General features: G+C 39.4%; 1 protein-coding gene across 1 annotated transcript; it reads right to left on the reverse strand.

Annotated features, from left to right (window-relative positions):
* Nucleotides 1–364: 364 nt before the first annotated feature.
* Nucleotides 365–18,981, reverse strand: LOC103388323 (tumor necrosis factor receptor superfamily member 11B). Its single transcript, XM_008323255.3, has 6 exons — nt 18,626–18,981; nt 7,898–8,125; nt 7,271–7,415; nt 2,830–3,039; nt 990–1,214; nt 365–888 (listed from the first exon to the last, which is right to left on the reverse strand). Exons 1-6 carry the CDS (start codon nt 18,638–18,640, stop codon nt 506–508), a joined length of 1,206 nt encoding a protein of 401 aa, XP_008321477.1. The 5' UTR covers nt 18,641–18,981; the 3' UTR covers nt 365–505.
* Between the last annotated feature and the right edge of the window lie 4,508 nt (nt 18,982–23,489).

The following is a 23,489-nucleotide window of genomic DNA, read 5'->3' on the forward strand; positions in this document are numbered from 1 at the left end:
GAAGTAAAAAAAGCCTTTACATGTTCATAGCTAAAATTATTTTAAATAGACAACAATTGCACTCCTTTGTACATTCATTAAGCTGACAATTGAAAACAAAAACCAGACGAGCTCGACTTGTCAGCAGTCCTCAACAAACCAACAGACAAAGGAAAAACTGTAGAAAATACATGTATTTCATTATGAAACCAAATCCTTCCTCTCAAACAGCGAGAAAGCAACGAAAAATAAAAACACATAAACAATTGCCAGGCTTTTTTTTTATATAAAACAGTGTGCTATTTACAACTTAAATAGTTTTTTCTTTCTGTTTTCACAGACTCTTAAAACATTTCCAGAAAACATTTATCTTTTTATTGTTTCGCGGTCTTCGTCTGAAGAATGCAAAAATATAAGTTTCTTTTTCTTTCAATTGTCAAAATTACAGATTTGTGTTGACTGTGGGTTGTGTTTTAATTGTACAATGACGCATTAGTGTCTATTTGTGTTTTTATCCCTAGTTTTCCTATTCATTTAATGGTTTATGGGCCTTGAAACATAGCATGTTGACAAACTGTTTCTCGTACATCTTATGTGAAGACGTAGTCCCAATGATGCGACTGATCTTCTTTAAGATTTTAAACAGATAGCGTGGCGCCCCCTGGCTGCGCAACACCCTCAGACTGTGATACAGACCTTTGACTAGATCTAAATTGTAGTTAGCTGATTTCCAGAGGTGAAGAATCTCAACGATGTACTGTCGGGGCAAACAGGAAGTGAACACCGCCTGAACGTCTGCATGCTGATCTCTTTCCCCAGGAAGGCTGTTGGCTACTGTTAGTAGATCTTCTAGAGTCAGGTTCTTCAGGCCGTGGCAGCGGGACACCTTCTTTTCACAGTGGTTAACACCTGAAGGGACACAAACGCAGATATAACAACAATATTACAATACAATATTAATCTGGGACTGACATCTGGAGAACAACAGTTTCAGCGGTACTGATCCAAACCTTGTATGATTCTGTACAGCTTGTCCTGGTCCTTGTTCTGCTCCCTCCATAGTCGCAGCAGGTGGAAGACCTGCTGGTGAGGAGAGCAGGCCTTCTTCAGGCTCTCCAAGCTCTTACGATCCACTTTTCGACCAGGGAGACTCTCTAACAGCCGCTCCAGGGGCATAGAGGGCAACTTCAGTGAAGCAAGAGACTGGAAGACGGCCTCCTCACACAGAGTCACATCTAAAGAACATGGCAAAAAAAATGGCTCTTAAGGTGTTGATTGAACTGATTACATTGCTTAAAACATATTAACACTTAGTTAAGAGGTTTATTTATACTTTACAATTAAATGAACAACATCTAAGAAGTAACCAAAAACGATTAAAAAATTTAAATTGTGATTAATCACATGACTAATCACAGATTAATCACAGTCTCTCAACAAAAGAGCAACAATAATAATTCAGCACACATATCAGTTTAAAAAGCCCAGAATTTGCAGCCTAAAACAGTGAGGAAGACACAAAAAAAAAAGAGACATTTGAACGTATGTTGTTCCACACACGTGAAAATGGAAAATTGGTTTGTGTTTACACAACAACATTTCCATACGTCATGGAATTTGTCCATGTGCTTCTTTACAGCATCACCTGATCATGTGATCACAACTTCTGCATGACTGCCATTGTTACCCATAGCCTGACAAATCAATTTTGCCTGAGCCTCTCACTGCAGCAGTCACTAAACACAGACAAGGAGAAAAAATCATAACAAGATGTTCGTACTTCATTGTTCCATAATTGTCTTGCTGTCCAAAAACTGTAAATTTAACAGCAGTTGAAGTAGAAGAAATATCAAAACTGAAACTGTCAGACAGTGTGAAATCATTCTCTGACAGAACTGTCGAACACGGCAAACACAGACAAAGTGATCTTGGTGCCACTGTCTGTAATGTGTAAAGAGACTTGGGCTCTTCTGTCTTTCATGTCCGGATGTTGTAAGTAGGACTCGGTTTTATTTCACACTAACATCCCTTTGTTTAATTCAAAACACATCGCAACTCTGGGAATCCCAACTGCTTTCAATTTTACATTGTTGCCCCAAAAACCCGCTAAACTGTTCCAGGATTCGCCACAAACGATCTGTGGTTGTGTAGTCTGCAGGAAGGAAATTTGTGAATGAATGTTTGAGGAGAGCATCACACTCCCTGAGGGATAACGGCACGGTGTGATTGATTCCAAGTGCTGTGTGGAGCATGCATGGATGTGCCTACATCTGCACATGTGCTCTTCAGCGGCTCGGATTTCCCAAATTTCCCAGCTCTTTGATTCTCCTGTGTCATATCTGAGGCTTTTCTTCCTTTAATTAATTGCCGACATCGTTCCTGGCTGAGGTCTGAGTAACAAAGACGAACCGACTTTTGTGTTCTCGTTCCTGCCTGACTCAGTTTCCTTTGTTGCTGCAGTCGGAGGATGTGACAGCTAAAGGAGTAATTGATCCAGTACAGTAGTGCTATAAACACCCCATTCACCCTGAGCTTCTCTGACTTCTTTCTCGTATATTTGGTTTTTCAGGCACGCACAGAAATTGTGAAAAGAATGGAATTTGGACGACAGACCTGACCGAGGAAATCCCCTTCCTCCAGGAATGAAAATTACCACATGTCTAAACTCATTCACTTCTGGTTGATTTCAGGTTGTCAACAGTTGAGGTTTAGTCAAAATCATTATCATGTGTGCATGTGTGTGTTCACTGTGGATATCTCTACCCTGGTTTTAACCTTCAAAACTTTTTGGGCCATACCAGCTACCAGTCATAGAAATATTGTGTGTTTTATTTTCTATTTTTTTCTCACCAGTTTGGCACAGACTGTGATGCTGAGAGCACTGCAGCGTGGCTGCCTTGTCCTGACAGACACTGTCTGAAGTGGTGGTGCCCCATCGCAGAGTCTTCAGGCCCAAGTCTGAGCAGTTAGTGTGGGGCTGACATGGATCAGAGACTGAGTTGACGGCAGAGAAATAACCAGGGGGACACGGCTCACAGACAGTGTCAGAGACCGGAGTTCCTGCAGGGGAAAAATAAACAGCAGCCACTGAGTGATGTTTTAATCTCAAAGATCGTAAAACATTACTGGAAAATGTTAAAAAAAAAACAAAAAAAAAAAAAACACTGTAATTTCAGATTTTTCATGCCCTCAATTTTCAACCCTTCTCAGCATTTTCCACAATGTGAACATGACCTACACCATTTTGCTCGTCAAGCGAGACAAGAGGTGATTCCAAGAACTATGACCAGGTTAACATGAGAACACCCCATGAGAACAACGGATGACGGATATGTGAGTCTTAGTATGACTCATTACACTACGCTACACGACTATAGGTTCCGTTTTTTCTGGCTCACCACAACGCTTGAGTACTGTAGGTATGACTGTAATGACATGTGTCGGTGCCACAGTTTCATTTATTTGCTCGTTTATCTGTCTGACAGGCAGAAAAGTTGTCAAAATTGTGGTGCTGACTAAATGTCAGAACTGTTGTTTAAGCAGAAAAAAAAGTTCACTGGATCCCTCCATGCTCCCAGCTACCGTTACTTTACACCTTATCTGCTCTGACTATTGCATTTAAAGCAGATTTCCACAAGTTTTTTTAGCAACAGGGATAAAGACACTGCAGCAATAAAAACAAGATCTTAAATGCAAGAGGGTAAAAAAATATTAAAATAAAACTAAACGAATACTAAATACTGAATAACCAGACCTTTGGAGAATGAATGCACATAGCAGCTTATACTGCACTTTTACATAAAAAACAAGCTTATTATTTGTCTTCTTCTTTTTCTTCTGGCTTTGTCCCTTTTTCAGGGGTTGCCACAGCAAATCATTGATTTCCATCTCTCCCTGTTCTCTGCATCTCCTACTCTGACTCCAACTATCTGCATGTCCTCCCTCACTGCATCCATATATCTCCTCTTTGGTCTTCCTCTCTTTCTCCTACCTGGTAGCTCCATCTCTAACATTCTTCTACCAATGTATCCACTGTCCCTCCTCTGCACATGTCCAAACCATCTCAATCTGGCTTCTCTAGCTTTTTCTCCAAACCTTCCTGTCTGTGTTGTCCCTCTAATGACCTCATTCCTGATCCTGTCCATTCTTGTCACTCCTAAAGAGAATCTTAGCATCTTTAACTCTGCCACCTCCAGCTCCGCCTCCTGTCTTCTGCCTATTGTTACCGTCTCTAAACCATACATCATGGCTGGTCTCACCACCGTCCTGTAAACCTTTCCCTTCACCTTAGCTGACACTCTTCTGTCACAGATCACTCCTGACACTTTTCTCCAGCTGTTCCATCCTGCCTGTACTCTATTCTTCACCTCTCTTCGACAGTCTCTGCTGCTCTGAACAGTTGATCCTAAGTACCTAAACTCCTGCACCTTCACCACCTCTGCTCCTTGTAGCCTCACTATTTCATTGTGCTCCCTTTCGTTTACACACATGTACTCTGTCTTGCTGCGGCTGACCTTCATTCCTCTTCTTTCTAGTGCAAACCTCCACCTCTCTAGGTTCTCTTCTAGCTGCTGCCTACTCTCACTACAGATCACAATGTCATCTGCAAACAACATAGTCCATGTGGACTCCTGTCTGACCTCATCTGTCAATCTGTCCATCACCAAAGCAAACAAGAAGGGGCTCAGGGCCGATCCTTGATGTAGTCCCACCTCCACCTTGAAGTCTTCTGTCCTTCCAACAGCACACCTCACTACTGTTGTACTATTCTCATACATGTCCTGCATCAAACTATCATACTTCTCTGCCACTCCTGACTTCCTCATACAAAACCACATTTGTATTATTTGTATATTGCCTCTCATATTTAATATCTATCTATTTCATTGAAAAATAGCAGATCCATCGACCCAATAACGAGCAGTTTTGCAGAAGTCAGTGTTTCTCTGCTGCAGTTCAGAGTGTAGTTCCTCATTGGTTTGTTATGATATAAACAGAGACGTAGCTGAGCTCAGAATACAAAAACAACAGGGTAGACGCTGGTCAGTGGAGAACAGCAGACACTGGGTTCTACAGACTGTAAATGAGCTATTGGTGTAAAAGCTCTGCTCACTTTCCATCTCACTATGGAGACTTTTTTTTATCTTTATTTTTCTAATAATATTTGTTTTTATTTTGATCTTAGTTTTACTGACTGATCTGTCTAATGTGACAACAGTGCCACTTTGAAGATGTGTCGTTTTATACAGAAATACTGGTTTTTACATTTTTGGATTGAAACAACCTTCTGGTAATGAAAATAAAATAAAACTGACTGTAAGCATTTTTCTACCCGGCGTTGTTGTTGGTTGTGGTTTGGCTCTGTTAAAACTTAATTAAACTTAAACAAAATAAAGATAAAACTCATACTTATATGCGTTTGTACAAATTGGTATCAGGACAGCACAAATGTATTTGATTTTTCTTTACTATAACTAATAAAGATTCCCTCTTTAACATACTAGGAGCTAATACTAGAAATAATAGGTCATCAGTTGACTATGACTCAGTACCGACCACAATGACTAACAGTGAAATAATGCAAATGATTAAGTCGTACCAAACCACAGTCATCCACATCCTCTTTATTTTTATCTCTGACGCGTTAGAGTGGAAGCACTGAGCGTTTCACCTTTGACTGTTTCCCGCTCTCACAATAAACTGCCTTCTTACTTTTTAATATTCAGCAGCGAAACAAGAAACCACCTGCTGCTGATCGTGCATACGGCAATGTGCACACGTTTCCTGCAGCGCTCAGGCTGTGAGGTTCTCAAATGTGTCAGCTCACCGTGTGTGTTAGAAAAATCATGTCAGCATCTGACAAGATATGAGTTTAAATGTCAGACTGCTGACATTTAAACCTACATCCTCTTTAACTGGTAAACTAGTCATACAATACTTACAAAATTAACACCATTAGCTAGAATTCCTCTTAGTTAATTTATGAATAGATTCTTAAAATCAATTTCCATTAAATAAATTAGATAATTTTTTTTAATTCACCTTTGCTCGTTCTTTCTTAAATTGATATTTATTGTTTACATTTATTACATAAACTTAATTCTAAAACTGGCACTCAACCACTAGAAATGTATGTTGTGTGTTTGTAGTAAAAAGTCTAATCAATCAAAGTAAAAAAGTTGGAATGATAATCTCAGGGACTGGACTAAATATGTTAAATAAAATGATGTAAAACCATTCCATTGGCCGCAAAAAGCTGTAGTTTTAAATGCCATCAATATATTCGACTCCTGTCAGTGTCATTCAAACCATCATTTACAGTGCCGCCTGTAGGGCAGACTGTACAGTTACACAAATTAAACACAATACTAAAACAGTACTTGAAATATAAATGGAAAAAAAAGTGAAACAGAACACATTGAGTGGAAATGAAGGAACGGAGTCATAAAAGGCATGTGTGGCAGAGAGACTTTTCTAACATGTCTGTGGTCCCAAGTCTGAACCACAGTGCAGAGCATTACATAATGAGTCTTAGAGTTTCAAAGAGGGGAATCCCCTGAAGTGTCAAGTCATGTCTACACAGCTTCAGTATGCACTGTAGTCAGTCTGTTTGGAGAAGATAGAATGTAGTGGAAATTCTCGTCTCATCTTTCACCAGCGTCAGCCGTGCGGGGGTCTGACTTTGACCGGCGTCCACAGAAATGTTATTTTAATCGATGAAGAGTTGGAATTCAGGTCTGAGGAGCACAGAGCCTGTTTGGACTACAGCTACAGCACATGTATCAGATTCTATTCCAGTTCAGCAGCAGCACGTCTACATGTTACCCATAGTAAAGGGACACAAGTACAGCAACTGAATAAAACTTCAGGTCACATCTGAATCATGGTTACAGTGTGTTTTCAGAAAACCTCACTAACTTACTGGACATCCATAAAACAAATAAAATCTATCTATCCACCAATCCAAACCCATCCATCTATCCATTCATTCAACAAAAAAATTCATCCAATAGTCATCCATCCATAAACCCACCCATCCATCCATCAAAAACTCCTCCAACCATCCATTCACAAACCCATGCAGCCAAATCACCCACCTACCTAATCACCCACCTATGATCTACCAACAAACTCCATCCACCCATCCATTACACACCTCTCGTAGTTTACACATATTAAATTCTAAATATGAATTCTGAAGTTTTTGTATAAACACCATCTGTTACATATAATATGATGTTCAAGGGCCACAAACCCTGACAATTACTCTTACAGTCATGACGTGGCTTACCTAAGGCTGTCACTCCATAGCCAGGTGTACAGGTGCTGTGTGTGATGCAGAACTCCACCACTAGGTGAAATCCCGGCGCACACTCACAGACCTGGTCATGTGTGCTGTTACAGTGCTGCTTCACCAACTGCCTCTCTTTACACACCTGAACACGGGAGACACAGAAGGTCACTGTGAGACACTGTGGACCTACGGCCACTGGGTGGAGCTGATGCATTTACAGATGAGACATACAGTACAGTACTACTAGGCACATGTACTAACAGATAAACAGGATATACAGTGGTATTAGTATGAGCCAAAAATAGTATAATATATATTGATAAGAAGCTAAGTTGAAACGTTCTTTGATAAAATGAAAATCTGTTATTAGCTTTGATTTTTTTTCTTTTAAATATTAAAATTAAACTCTAAACACGTTACAACCTGCTTGTTTGCCTCTTCTAATGCCTGGAGTCATATTCCTTTGAATTTTTTTTTACATTTTGGGGGAAAAAGCTTGAATAATCTTACCAGGTTTAAGTTTGGTGAGAGTACTAGCTGAAGTAAAGTAAAACAAAAACAAAAAACTTCCTTCAAGTACACACGTGTCTATGAAGAAACTGTATTACTGTGTATTTCGCGTACCGAGGTGCAGTATTGGCAGGAATCCCCCCAGTGCCAGTTTTCAGCAAAGTGTCTCTCAGGACAGGGCTGACACTCCGTGGGTGTGTCGGCGGTGCAGTGTCGCTTCACTGCCGTCCCAGGAGCACACTTGTCACACAGCAGGAGTTCCGACGTCAGCGGGTCCCAGTACTGGTACTTCGGAGGTAGAGCCTGCTGCTGCAGGGTCCAGGACAGAGATGCTGTGAAGAGCTGTGAGACATGGAGGCCTACGTCAGAAACTGATAACTCAGTTGTTAACACTGATTTGTTCATAATGACCGATTAATCATGTAAATCGACGAACAGAAGTAGAAAAAAGAAAATGGAATTCGGTGTGATTTATAGAAAACAGCTCTGGGAAGAACCAGTAAGCTGCGGTTAAACGAACCGTCAGCATATCAGTTTTTCTGGAAACAAAACCAGCCCTTTACCTTAAACGACACACGGAGCTGTGCTGTCAGCACGATTTTCTACAAAAAGACCTGAGATGAACTCCATTTCTTCCACTTATTGAAATAATGAAACGCTTTCCCATTCGATTTACCGTCACAAACTGTGCGGTCGCGTGTTTCTGTTCCGGTTAAATAAAAAATACTTTTGATACATATACGCCTGAATATATTAGATGTGAGCTCTCTCTTTAAAAGAAGTTCACGTGTCATTATTTTAGGAACTCCTTTTTTTCTTCCTTTTTGTCAAATCTCAGATTGTGATATTAGAAGATCATCATCGTTGATACGCAGCCGTGCAGCTGGTCGGTGCCACCTGCTGTCCAGATGTGATAGAAAATGCTTCCTTATTAGGATTCAATTATTTTCAGCCAGTAAATGTTCATGAGTGTGCATACTGGCTGAAATAATAGGTGAAATTGTTTATTATTATTTAAGATCTGTTTGCATGAGGCCTTTGCTGTATTGTTTCAATTTGACTGCTTTGATATTTGAAAGATGTTTAATAAAAGTGTTAGCTAAAATTAACAAGACATATAGTAGCAAACACTTAACAAAAATGTTATTACTAACTGGTCGCTTCCAAATAAGCAAAAAAAAGCTAGCTAATAAGAGTTCTAGAAATACAGTAGCTAAAAGCCTGATGTTGCTAAACTGTTAACCAATGTTTTCAGCTAAAAATAAAGTCAGCTTTAAAGTAGACAGAAAAAAAGTTGGAATGATTAAAAAAACAAAAACATCATTCTGGGACACAACCACAAATAGTTTAAAAAATAGTAAACTGAGCATTAGCTAAAGAATGCTGAAAAGAGAGCTTAAACAAGACCAGGTTGGCTAAAAGTGGGCCAGTTGCTGCTTAGATTATATATAGAGAAAGTATTTGTCTAAATTAGCCAATAGACTAAACAGATTTAACTAAATTGCACTGTCCTACATCCAAAGTATCCCGAAAGCATAATTAACTTGGGGCTAATAAAGACCTTGTTAAAGTAATCACCACCATACTTCTGTACATCAGATTTCTATTATGTTCAGACTGACTGTGTGCGCACACTGTTCCTGATGTCCATTGATCTTCTTACTCAGTTTTGGCTCGTGTTCTCTGTGGTCTGCGCTCCTGGCTGCTGCTCAGAAGTAGAACTGTTGGATGATGCTGGGCTTTTCCCACCAACAGACAAAAACTCAGCCACTTTACCTGCCACACTCCATTCTCTTCTTCCCGTTTGTGTGTACTTTTGATCATGTAATAAAGTTTTTCAGAGCCTTCTAAATTTTTTAAAATCCACAACTATGGAAATGTTGTTTGAAAAGTCGTAGCTATGCCATCAACAGTGCTAAAAGATAATTTGTCCACAAGAGTGCAGGATTAACTTACTCATAAAAATGACCACACTCCAAAAATAGTTGGACTGAGGCAAGATAGGCCGCATCCCGATTGTGGGGTCACTGGACACCCGCCCACTCAGGGATAATTACATTTAATTGGTATCAATGTGAAAGATGAAAAACTTTTAACAACACTGGACTGGACATAAGGAGCACATTAGGTGTTACTGCCACCATTCAGAAACAGGATGTGATTCTGTAAAAACAATACTAAGACTGTCAAACTATACTTACAGGCAAATACATTTTTTCTGTATATGCTAAAGAGAAAGACAAATATGTCAACAACAGGTGGATGTATACTGTATGTTTATATGTAATATATATTATATCATAATACATGAAAGTATTTTTAAAAATTCTGCTTCATATACTTGTCATCATTTTAATCTTAATGGCAGCTTGTAAATTTGCAAAAGTGAGCCTGGTCTGACCCCTACTGGACACCTGACCTTAAGTTGAATCCTCCACAAATGCATACTGGAAATGCATTTGAAGAGTCTTTCAGTCTGTCTCTCTGACAGTCATGGACCCAGAGGACTAAATCATCATGTATTGCATGAGAAGTGAAGGCACAGAATAGGGTTTTAAGTGACAATTTTGCTGTGGTCATTGATAGTGCAATCTTCAGCAGATTCCAACCTTGACTATCTGAATCTTTTCCGAATAGTATTTATTTTAATAGTACTCAGAAAAGGGCCCTAAATTCTTTGACAAGTTAAACTCAAAAGACAATTCCTTGTGAGGTTTGGCCCAAAGTGTTGAGTCCTGGGGGAGATCTGCTACTGCCTAATGTAGTTAACTGTGGGGTACAGGCTGGGGGCCAACCCAACAGTCAATAGATAGACAGACAGACAGATAGACAGACAGACAGACAGACAGATAGACAGATAGACAGACAGACCCTGCTGCTGTAAGGCAGTAGCACTAACCATTCTACCACTGTGTCTCCAAACCATTATATCCTTGCCACTGGGTCAGTACCAGAAAATGTCCTTACCAGAACTTACTTGTTTTTCAATCTTCAGTCAAACCAGCTTTTTTTAATGGGGTTCAGTTGGCAAATGCAAAGAAAGGCAGTCCCACTTTTTCTATTTTTGCCTTCTTTTCAGAAGTCATTAGTAAAAGTAGATGGACGGGTTTAAACACAGCATAACAGAAACCCAAGCTTCAAACAAACTTGACAGCGCAGCGGTTTTTCCCAGCAAAACCTATCGACCTCTGAGCATGACATTTGGTGGCTTTCTTCCACCCGGACTATCTGTGCAGTGTCGTTACTGCATGCGTTTGTTTGGAGCATGGGTGGCCCCATTGGCAATCAAACCCATAATCACAGTCGTGCTCTGCAAATGAAGAAGAGTATGTACACAATATTAAGCTCCGAGACCACATCCAATGATTCCCAAACATCTGGAGGATATAGAGTTAACTCTGGACTGACCTTAGGTCGTGCTCTTTTTTTTCTTCTTCTTCGAACATGGGTTTGGTTACACTTGTTGCTCTAATTTAGGTCAGGATGAGACATTTCTGCGGAAGTGAATCTTCCTCTCATTACAGCCAATTCGCCTCAGGAAAAGTGGAAGTGATTAAAACTATCCTTCACACAGCTCTGTTTTTGGCCAGACTGTAGCTAATTAACAGCAATTTTAAGCAATTAAATTCAATGGCCTGTTTCACCAGTACACAACATTCACTGCTGGTAAGTTCAACCTAAATAATTTAATGCACAATTACACGTGTTCTGCCTCATTTAATGTGGAGCTGGAATAATAAAATTCACCACTGATATAATTTAAGAGTGAATGTCATTATCATCTGGCATTAGCTCAAAGCTACAATCTCTTCACGGAGCACAGAGTTCATCACCTCTAAATAGACCTCGGTTCATATGTCTATTGCAAAGATTTGAGATTCAGTCAAAGTCAAGATGACGTTTCAAAGGAAAACAACGATAATGATGTAAAATTAAAAATGTCAGAAATCTTGGGAAATTTTGAGATGATTTCCCTTGTTTTCCTCCTTCTTCTGACACAACGTCCTGTACAGTAGTTCTGTAAATATGGTAAAAACAAATGTCAGTTTTTAACTGAAAGTGACTTAGGGTGAGGACGGTCTGTGGTGAGTGAGAGTCCATCTATCAACAACTGAAAGAGATATTGAACTTTTCACCCTTCCTGTCACCTCAGAAATTGCCATCTGTCGAAATCATGGACGACCACTGGAAACCCAAATTACACAGTAGACAGTGGCCACTGCCAGCCATAATTATACAGTTAGCGTCATTAGAGCGGCGCTCGAGAGTGTCACATCCTGCACACAGCACAGCCAGTTTACAAAGAAGAGCTGAAGGATGCTTTAGTTGGGAAACTCATTAGCTTTGACACTGGCTAACTACAGCTTACTTACTACTTTGAGGGTCAACATTTAACACAAGAAAAATGTACAGTGGATCCAGATTATTATAATATTGAAATTAAGTATAAAAAAAGTAATGGATATTAAACTTGAGAAAAGTCGGTCTGTGTCTTTTTATTTATTTTTGAATGTGTCTGGTCAACTTTTAAAGTCCTTTTATGACACAGAATGTGTTGTTTGGGAAAATTCAAAATTAAGAAATAATACTCAAGAAATAATCCAGTTGATTCCTATAGGGGGCGTCTTATAAAAATGTTGTCATTCTGACATCATTGTTATTGGTTCATTTTTGTTTTAATTTCTTCTCAGTGTCATCAGCATAAATAGATGTAATCAAGGCTTTACACCTCACCCTTCAACTAAAGCCTGCAATGGAGGTAGCTCCATCCAGGCCTTATAAACAGTCTATGGTTTTAAAAAGTACCCATGTTTATTAAAGAGACAGAAGAAATGTTATATAGGTATTTTTAGGTTAGGTTAGGTTTTTTTTTTGTTTTTTTTAAAAGTTACTTAAATAAGGAACAAACTACTTAGCTACTATTGTTGTTATGCGTCTGCATATACAATTTACTTTGTTGAATTTTACTCAACAAACTAAAAAAAATTACCATCTTATTATAAGGAGTCCTCCACACCAACTCCATGCTCTGTGTTTCTGTTATTTATGGTGTATTGAAATATTCGAATCACACTTGACTGTTAAGTTCCTCACAAGACCTTCTTCCCCTTGAGCTACTCAGGTCTAGACAGTCTGAAGCACGGCACAGCACCTGCTATGTAAATGACTGTAACTGAAGAGAGCATGAGGTGAAGCTGTCCATCAAGGGTGGGGGAGTTGTCATGTAACCCGGTTGCTTGTTCCCCGAGGAGGAAATAAAATCTCTACATATTTACACTGGTCAAATCATCTTCATCTGAGAAAGTTTTCTTATGTAATCTCTGCCAGTAAATCCCATTTGAAGCCAGTTGAGCAACATAAATCTGTGTTTATGCAGTCGACCTTTTATTTATGTATTGTTTTTCCTTTATTTTTCAGAAATAAAAAAAAAGAAACGTGTGTGTTATTCTACAGATGTTATCCTTCAGATGGACACAAACGACACACATGTATTCCAGGCTGTTAAGCATGGTGTGATACCAGGCCAAGTTGGATCAAGGAGATGGACCACAATGGCCACAAAAGGCAACAGCCACAAAAGGCAACAGACAGATATTCCAGTCAGATGTTTTACTGGCAGTAAGATGCTCCACTGACCTTTTCTCTAACAGCAGCTTCCCCAGTTTGTTCTGCACAAATATAAACACGCTTCCACCAACAACACATGGTTTTAATTGTGATAATTCATACAATAAATCCAGCCCTTTGGTTAAACACGGCTGTCAGTTGTCAAAATATCTGCAGTTGAGGGTTTCAGCTTTTTCGACACAGGCTGAAATAAATCCTGTGTCACGGACGTGCTGCTGAAGACAGAAACGGGTTCAGGAACGTGGCAAAAGTCATGATTTATATTCATATTCACAAATAAAAACAAGGAAACGTTTCTATCTTTTAAACTAGAGAATGACTATAAATCGCACTGATAACACTATGCACTTGCCAACGATACTGGCCATACAGCTCTGGGAAAAAAAAATATTTAAAGCACATTTTGACTGAATTATCATGATAAAAACACATTTAAAAAAGACTAAAAGTCAATGAAAATCTGTAAATCACTGTCACAGATATGAAGAGAAAATGTTTCCTGCCGTGCGTTGGTAGCTAAAAGAAACCAATTTAGCACAAACCATACAGAGGGGTTTGAGATCATTCTACAAACAGAGCTGAGGGTAAGAAGTGGATGAACAGTGACATTCAAAGTAAGGGGAGAATCAAAGTCCGTCTGGCCTGAGGTCAGCTTTAAATTAATGGCATGAGGAAAGGAGCCATGGCATAAAAGGACTGAGCCACACGACACCAAGCAAACCAGCAGGCACATGGTTTCAGTTAACTGTAGAACGCAGGTGGTCTGAGGGGGGATTCCAGCTCTGGAGATGTGTGTACGTGTGTACGTGTGTGTGTGTGTGTTTTCACTGGTATCCTTCATGTTTGAAAACCTATGGATTTGACCTAAAGAACTTCACTTATCTAGGATAGCTAATGTGTGCTTTACAAAACAAAAGATAAATATATTTTGGACAAGACACATATTGTAATTCCTTGTAGCTTATGGTACAGTTTCAAATATTAATTAATTTTGTTCTTTACAAACTTAATCATTTGACATCTTTGAGTCACGAGTGCAACAGTAAAGATGTTTCATATGCATGGCAGTAGAGATGCATCTCTTTCTATCTAACAATGATTAAGTAAATCTATCTGTGGTTTTTGCTAATGAACAGACTAAGAATCAAATGAACTATACCTCCTTTTCTGGGTATAACTATGGGTTCTGTTTGCGGTTTGACAACCACTGATTTGAACTCATTGTCACTCTGCTCTGTCATGAAGACAGTGTGTGTTTGATTCTTCCCAAAGAGGACAACGTCCCCAGGAATAAACCAGTACATTGAGCATATTCTTCTAATGCTCGTGAATGTTTCTTTGTAAAGTGACAAAGATTTCTTTTTCAAGGTTTTTCTGTGGAGCACTAGTGTATAAAACTGATGAGCACATAGAACAAGAGGAATTATTTTTGACAAATTGACAGATTAACAGTATTTACAAATAAAGAAAATTATTATTTCTTTTTCTGTGGCCCACTAAAAAATGAGCCATAAAGTGGGGACACCCGCTGCAGTAAACACCTGGGCTTAAAGTCGACTAAAAGTAGGATTCATATTGGTTTCAGTGATCAGAGTGTGAGGGTATGCTGACAAGGGGCACATGGAAAATCTCCCCTGTTAAAACCCTTGCAGCCTTCTAGTCTTAGTTGGTCCAACATTGGGCTCACACGGACGTGCCGGGCCGGACAAGTCTTGCATTAACTGATTGGTGAGTAGGGTGTGTGAATCCTGCTTCCTGTTAAAATGTAAGCTGTTAAAGCTCAGCGACTGACAAATGTTCAACAGAGACATTTGCATCACATTCATCACGGTGCTCATAATAGAAGTCGTACAAATAAAGAGATAAAAGGATCAAAGGCTGTGTGTGACCACAACACTGATAGGCAGCTGCGTGTCTGTCTGCTCTGCTGCAGCTCTTTGCTTTTAATCAGCCTCGCACAAACCTCAGTGTACCGACACACACCCTTTTAACAAATGACTTCACCGCAAATAAGTCACACACACACACATGTACCCCCCTTTGCTATCAGTACAGTTGATAGAAAAAAGGGAAGTAAGGTGTGCAGCAGCAGCAACTTCCAGTTGTGATCGTTGCTTTCTGAATAAACGTTTGTACTTGTTTGTTTAAAACGTGTTGACCCTGCACCTTTACACACCATCTGCATCCAGCGGCCAAGTCAACGCTCACTTCCTCACTCACATGGACGTGGCTGTCCTACTGACCTTTCCAAAGATTTGCCTGTTTCTGCATGTGAACACTGTGTTAGTTTAGGGAAGTTGTTGACTGATATCAACGGCTACAGCACAGACAAGAGAGGGGGAACTGTACAGATACAGAGAACCAGGATAGTAAAATATACACAGTGTGTGTGTGTGTGTGTGTGTGTGTGGAGATCAGTCCGTAGATTATACAGTGTATTACTTGGCTGCCATAACAAAAGGGAGAGCTACAAAACATCCAGAGAATGCAAGTTTTCCACCGCTATCATGTGAAATATGTCCAGTGAAACACAATAAGATGTGGAATATGAATCCACAACAAGTCAGTCTTTTTTTTACTGCCATCCTTTTGCAACCCAAATAAATAAAGAGTGCTTTTTCAGCAGACAGATCAACCACACGAGGAGCGTGCACAACATATCTGTGAGAGTATGTGAGAGTCTACTTTTCAGTCAAGTAGCAAACACACTTAGAATTAATGCTTAACATGACAATTCAAGGTTTTTTTTTTTCTACAGTCGAACATGACTGTAGACGGTCGCAGGCAACGGTTTTGAACCGTCAACGAAAACAAACAAACTTCTGAACGTCAGCATTTCTTTTATCAAACGGTGCCTTCTTGCATCAACTGCTAAACCAGAGCCCAGTATCTGGTCACATATTTGCAAAATGCCCCTTTAACACTGAACTCTTCACAGAAGGACACAGTGTCTGGGTGACTGAGAGGCAGAAAAACAGACGTCAAATTGGAATCCAGGGAAATGTGGACCAAATTGTTGGCTTCATGTTGACAGTTGAGACTGACTAAGTGCTTGGTTAGATGACTCAAATAGTTGGCGAAATACAGTCTGGTCTGTCACAGCTCTGTAACTGAATGGGGGTTAAGCATAGTTTAATCAGCCAAATATTTGCCCATGTTTAGGCAAATTGGTACTCCCCAGTAGGAGAAAATAATAGTACAAGGGCAGTCAAGACACAAGCAACGGATTTTGAGAGGAAACACACGAGCACACAAACCATCAGGCTGTGGATTAGTAAGAAGAAATGTATGAAATTACAATTCAGTGTAATGTGGAATCAGAGTCAGAGCTGTACTGCTCCACAAATTAATTATTTGTCATCAGCCAAAAAAAAAAAAAAGACAATGTATAATATTACTGTATAGTACTATATATATATATTATTATTTTTTGTTTTTTGGGGCATTTTCTGGTCAGATAACAACTAAAAATAAGTGACATCATGCGGTCCATTGTTATGTGTCCTTCACGTATGAACTGTTTATGAGCTGATACGCATCTATACATGCACACATGCAAAAGCAACACCTACTCACCCTCCAACGCACACGGACGGCAAGAAATGCAAAACAAAAACAAGACCACGACTGCTCTGACTTCTGTAGTTTACCTTGAAAAGAAGGAAATTCATATCTCCAAACACACAACGTACCAGATGCTGAGGTAAACACAATCTGCCAACAACACGCCACCATGTGATTTTATTTTGAGAGTGTAAAGTTTCAGCCTTTTCATGCAGGTCATACTATAAGCAGTGACGTCTCAGTGTGCCCAGAGTAAACCTCCATTCACGGACTTTAATAACCTGGTTCTTTGGCCCACGTTTGTGGTAATAAATCAATAGTCACAGCATCCATTGTGTCTCATAGGCAAACATATCAATCAGCACCACACATGCAGTACATGTCGTTTCGAGTGACAATACTGGCATTTGACTGAAACACAACAGTCTGTGTAAATATCTGCAGCACAAACGGTTAGAGCTGAGAGCAGACACCTGCTGCAGACACAAATCATCACTTCAATCCACAGCGTGTCTACAAAACAGCAGGCCTGCTGCATGGTATAGTATAATACAATATTCCCAGCATCCTCTACACGTGTTTTTACTGATGCTGTCTGCAGATGGGCGGCAGTAAAATATCTTGTCTAAAAATACTCCTACATTTTTCTCATTCTTGTACTGTGCATGCTTGCTGCAAACTTTTGTGCAGGTGGGGTCTTGATTTGTCTTGGCCCAAACTGATGAGCTATAAAACAACAATAGATCAAATATCTAATTCTAAATTATACTACTTTTACAGATGATTTCTTCTTTTTTTATAAAAGACCATCTGAACAGTTCATGCAGGGTGAAAAAGGCAGCAACCATGATGTATAAACTAAACAGATGGAGAAGAAGAGGCTCAGACAATAGTGACCACCGCCTCTCTAACTTTCAATGTTTTAACTGGCAAGAACATGGGCAGAAAACATCAAATAATAAATAACAATAAATAATAAATAATAAAAAACCTTAAAATATAAAAACTTATGACACTATTACAAATATGTTCATAAATGCATATAAGGTAGCTTTTAAAGTACTAGAAAAATGCTCCAAAACCATGCACACATTTACATTTGAGACACATGTTTAGTGTTTTAAAAACACATATCAATTATATGCCTCAAATACTGCACTTTTATATACATGATACAAAGAAATGCCTCCCAGGAAAGTCTACCTTAAAAATCGTGTTCATGTCCTTAAGAATTCTATGTTGTTCATAAGTTTAGATCAATAAATTATCTATACGTGAGCTGGTAGTGAACTTTTTTTCCCTCCAAACCAGTTTTTAAAAAAATATTTTTTAAATCACCTGCAACTAAAACGTCCCATACGGGCATAAAAATGTAACTCATCATCATCATCATCATCATCGTCAGGCAAACCACCTGCACACACAGACAGTGTCTCCAAAGACCACCGTGCCACTGCATCGTTCTTCATTCTGTGAAATTATCCACACACCCAGCTGACTCACGTAGCACATTAATATTAATCCAGGTCTCGCAATAGAAAAAAAAAAAAAACGAAAAATGAAAAGAAAAAAACCCCCCTAAGATTAAGTCAAAGCCCAGAATATCCTGAATGGTTGACTTGGAACAGTAAGGACTCCTCGGTAACTCACCACTATCAGTTTCATGGCCGGAATGGATGTCGATATCTCCACTGCGTAAAAGTGAAGTGCGGAGTGACAGATCTGTACTTATACACTTCACACACACACGCAGACACACACAAACACACCATAACACACGCGCCGTCACACACACACACACACACACACACACGCACGCACACTGAGAGAGAGAAAGAGAGGGAGAGGAGAGAGAGAGGGAGTGAGAAACGATCCCACCCACTTCATCGCGCTCCTGTCTTTCTGCCTTTTTTTTTCTCCTCCGTCCTAAAAATAAATGGTTGCAACCCCAGGAGATGCCTCCGTGCCATTACGCAAAAAGGTTGGTGGAAAGACAAAAGCAGCAACCACGGCATGAGAATTCATTCATGAACGAATCTCCAAATGTCAAATGACCGGTGACCGTAAAACACGCAGTATTTACTGTACGTATTCAAAAGACGCTTTGTCAACAAGGTAAAAAAAAGTATTTACTGTACGTATTCAAAAGACGCGTTGTCAACAAGGTAAAAAAAAAAGTCGTTCAAAAATGATACAAAATGATAGTTACAAGTCAGAGGTACAACACTGAAATATAAAGAAGTAACGGTGAATGAAAACGTCATTACTGTGACTAGGAACATTGGAATTACGGAATAAAAAGTTGTATTAAACAAAGTCCGATTCAATAATAGTCAAAAGGTTAAGAAAATGAAAAATAAAAGTCAAAAATACTGACTCAAACTCATGACTAATATAATATGGGCTCGACTCAGTTAAACCAATCAGGTGTTAGTGAGACTCTAAGTCATTTCTTCACTCATTTTCCAGGGACAAACAACCCTTTTACACTTACAGTGAATTTTCCAAATTACCTTCTTCACAATCTGCATGTTTTCATAGAGAGGAGAAAACCAAGTGACCTGAAGGAAAACCCATACTGACAGGAAAATCATCAGGTATCACCTGGGTTTGAACCAGAGCTGTAGCTGCTGTGGCAAGGCTGCTAACCACCACTCCACTGTACAATAACAACTACTGCTTAGAACAGTATTCCCAAACCTTTTTTGAGTCACGGCACATATATATCCTCAGGAAAAACCCCACGGCACACCACCAAACAGAAATCTGGCAAAAAGTATATATAATGAAATATAATTACATTTTTTGTTTAAATTTAGTAAAAATGTACTCCTGTTTAGTTGAAGACAATACTGATATACTGGCAGGAATTGAAGATAGACACAAAGATTTTCTTCTTCTGCAATAAATAAATAATAGTTTTGGGACCAATTAAGTGACATTAGATAATTTTTCTCACAGTGATTGGGAATGACTGGCTTAGAAGACACTCAGTTCACACTCAGGTATTTCTATCTTTTCTTCCATCCCCTAAAATCTGACCTCTGGTCATAAAGGTCAAACTGAGGACCACGTGACAGCTGGGTTGAAACTCCTCCGCTGAGATGCGAGCACATGACGCTCATACAGGAGCTCTGACATCAAATGTCCTAAAAATACATCTGCTTTTCCAAAAGTCATTTTGTAGAAAGGTGTGACAAACGTCACAGCCGGCTGACGTTGAAGCACAGGGGTGTCACCGTCATCAGAGAAAATACACACTCAACCGCCCACCGGTCTCTGAGGCATGTGAGGGAAATCTTAGTGGTGAGGTCACAGCGGACCACAGGATGACTGAACAAACACGAGCGCAAAAACAAAAGCACTGAAAAATACACACACACAAATCTGCATTGAGGTCAGGGAACACCGCAACAATGGCTGGATAGAAAAGCTGCACGTCCTCACACACACACACACACACACACACACACACACACACACTTACATTTAAATACTGGATTATCAAATGAAACCTTCGTGATGAGTCAGTTGGAGGTAAGGGCTGCAGTGTGAGTGTTAGCAACTGATCCAATTAAAATACACATTTTGGGGACTGATGATAGAAACTGCCTAAAGAATAGAACATTCATTGATGGGTTTTAAGCCATTTACTTTCATTTTCAATTTCAGACAAACAGTTTAAAATAAAACTAAGATAAATGTGTCTTTAGAATAAACTATATACATATGATAAGGTTCAAACAGTCATGACGAACCTACCATCAGTTGGGGTAATCTGAACTGTCAGTAATCTGTCAGTAACAATAAAGCTCATTCTTCAGATCTTATCATAAAATGTGTTTTTCAGAAGGTTGAATAAAGACATTTATTGGAACGTTATGGAACAAAAGAAAGACATTCATTACAAGGTGGATGTTGCTGCACCACTATGGTCTGGTATAGAACTAAACGTTTATTCTTCAAATTGATAAAAATATTACAAGAAAATCTTATCAAGCTGGAAAAAGATAAAGGGTGATTAAAAAAACCCACGTTCTGATGACGATGTGACAGTGGGAGGAAGTTGCAAATTGATGACCTGGTTCATTGGAAAGAAACGTGACTGAGGCTAGACCTTGGAAAAACAAAATCAGGAATTCCAGAAGCATATAGGAAAAATAGTATTTCTGTGGAAAACAACACCAGTGAATGTCTCAACTATAATTTTGTGTGTTTTTGCCCTGTGGATCATTAAAGAAACACCTGGGGCACTGTGACGACTAACGGTTGCAGGATCATGGTTTGGGAACTTTAGTCAGAAATGAAAGGAAGTGAGGCATACAAGAGCACAAGTATATAATGAATTCAGCTCCACAGGCCATGTCTATCATTGTCTGACGTGCACGATGCTCATCTTGTTTGCATAGTAAAGTCAAAACAGTAGAACAACCACTGTTAGAAGATTATCTAGAACCTGTCACATTACCATAACAGTCCTCAAACAAACGTCAGTAAAACGGGAACTAATAACCGTTGTGTTGACACTGACCTGAGACGGTCAAATGTGAAGATACAGTACTTTGAACTCGCGTTAGGAGGGATTTCACTCTTTTACAAACACCAACAGGAATGTTTGACTTGCACAAACCTGAAAATTCAGTTTATCTATAGTTATTGTTAAGGCTTTTGTTTGGTTTAAGCTTTTATGAAAGATCGACCACTAATGAAAACCTGAGCCAAAGGGATTGCTATTTAAAGGCTTATATATATATATATATAAAACTTTTCTTTGTCAGTATAATGAGCAAAACAAGGTGAAATCATATGGAGAAACAGAGCCATGTCAGAGCTTCTTTCTAAGTTTTAAGGTCACTCAAGTGTATGTCAGTGGAATGACCTGAGTCCAAAATGTTTCCTGAAACTCTGGCCATACCACTTTATGATGGTGTAGCGGCAGAGAAGAAGCCTGTTGCCTTGTTAAGGTCCTTGACCTTCTCATATTCTCCTCTGTAACTCCCTGCGGTCCACCTCAGCGTTCTTGTTTCAGGATATTTTATATAACTCAACGCCAGGGCCCCTTAAATGGATTTCACAGTGGACATTTATTTATTTTACCCAATCATGAAAAAAGGGCCTCAACAGTGTTTTATCAATGTGCTACAAACACACGCGGGGCAACTGCGGACATTGGGAATAGGGGAGGCTCGGGGGGATGAATAGTATAACGCCACAAAAGGAAAAGGAGAATGAAAAACAAAGACACAGTGGAAGAATTTGGAGTGGCTGCAGGTAGCACAGACATTAGTAAGAGATGGGAACCTTGAAACCGATGGCAGTCAAAGCAGAGTGAGTCACTAATGACCTTCGGAGAATAACTAACAGCACAGGGATCCCTGGTCGTCCACAGAAGCTAATGTGGTCACCCTGTTTTCTTTACTGAGGTTTTATAAAAATGAATTAATGGACCAAACGCTCATGAGGGTCAAGAAGGAGGTCTCTCAGGAGACACATGCATGGGACTGAACTTAGCCAAACTTTCAATTTCAATTGCTGACTAGAGGAACAGGTCTCTGGTCGTACTGGTACAAGTAGATTGGAATCTACCAGTAGAGGGAGTACTGGTGGATCATGAGATTTATAACATAAATATAATTCTATAGTGTGTAGTAGTGATTGAATCAATAAATCTAATATAAAAGTATAATGTATATATAAAGTACATTTACTCAGTTTATATGAGTATGAAAACAGTTTCTACCAAAGCCCAAATGAGTCATCTGTAAAACTTATATTTCCTACAGTGTTGACAAGATACTGAAAGCATCCTTCCACTAACTTTTGTGCGTTTGTAGCACATATTATAACAAATGGATTCTAGTTTCAAGATTTCTCTTGTTTCCAGTCATCCTTGAGTTTCCCACCACTGGTTGACCAGTTAATAATGGCTTTCTCATACAGCAATATATTATATAAAAGAAAAAAATGCAAGCATCACTGTTCGCTGAGTTCAAGATGAAATCAGGAGAAAGAGGAGCAGACGCGGCGAAGTACAGACACTGCAATATTAAAAGAAGCTGAAGTTGATGTCAGTGAAACAACACGTTTATTGTTTGTCGTAGGACATGTGATATTGTTCCTCCTCTGGGTCATTGTACATTTCAGTGTGAACTAGACCGTGGACTATGCACTGGTGGTGACTTCAAAGCTGCCACATTTATGAAATGGATAACATCAGGTGCACTGTAGCAGCACAGGTTTCCAACAGTGTGGACATCATCACGCCCATGTTCCAAATCAGTGAGATGTTTTCCAGATAATTATTCCCCGAGATTCGGTGGGATTCTGTAAACCGAGTCTTAAATAAACTCACACTTGACTTACAAGGAGGCATTTAACAGCATTTTAGTCACTTTGCTGCCAGAAGTGGAAAAGTGATGGTCTTGTCAACAGACAAGAAACAGCAGCAGGAGCAGCGGCGGTGGTGGCGGCAGCAGCATCAGCGGCAGCAGGAGCTCGCTTCCCTGTTTGTCTA

The sequence above is a fragment of the Cynoglossus semilaevis genome, chromosome 13 (assembly GCF_000523025.1).
Source record: "Cynoglossus semilaevis isolate Cse_v1.0 chromosome 13, Cse_v1.0, whole genome shotgun sequence".
Lineage (NCBI taxonomy): Eukaryota > Metazoa > Chordata > Actinopteri > Pleuronectiformes > Cynoglossidae > Cynoglossus > Cynoglossus semilaevis.

What these genes read in the sequence shown, in the direction of transcription:
- LOC103388323 (XM_008323255.3), bottom strand. An exon ending in CTATGGAGTGACAGCCTTAG is followed by an intron (nt 3,040 to 7,270) that starts GTAAGCCACGTC and finishes TTTCCCCTGCAG; the next exon opens with GAACTCCGGTCTCTGACACT. An exon ending in GCTGTACAGAATCATACAAG is followed by an intron (nt 889 to 989) that starts GTTTGGATCAGT and finishes GTGTCCCTTCAG; the next exon opens with GTGTTAACCACTGTGAAAAG.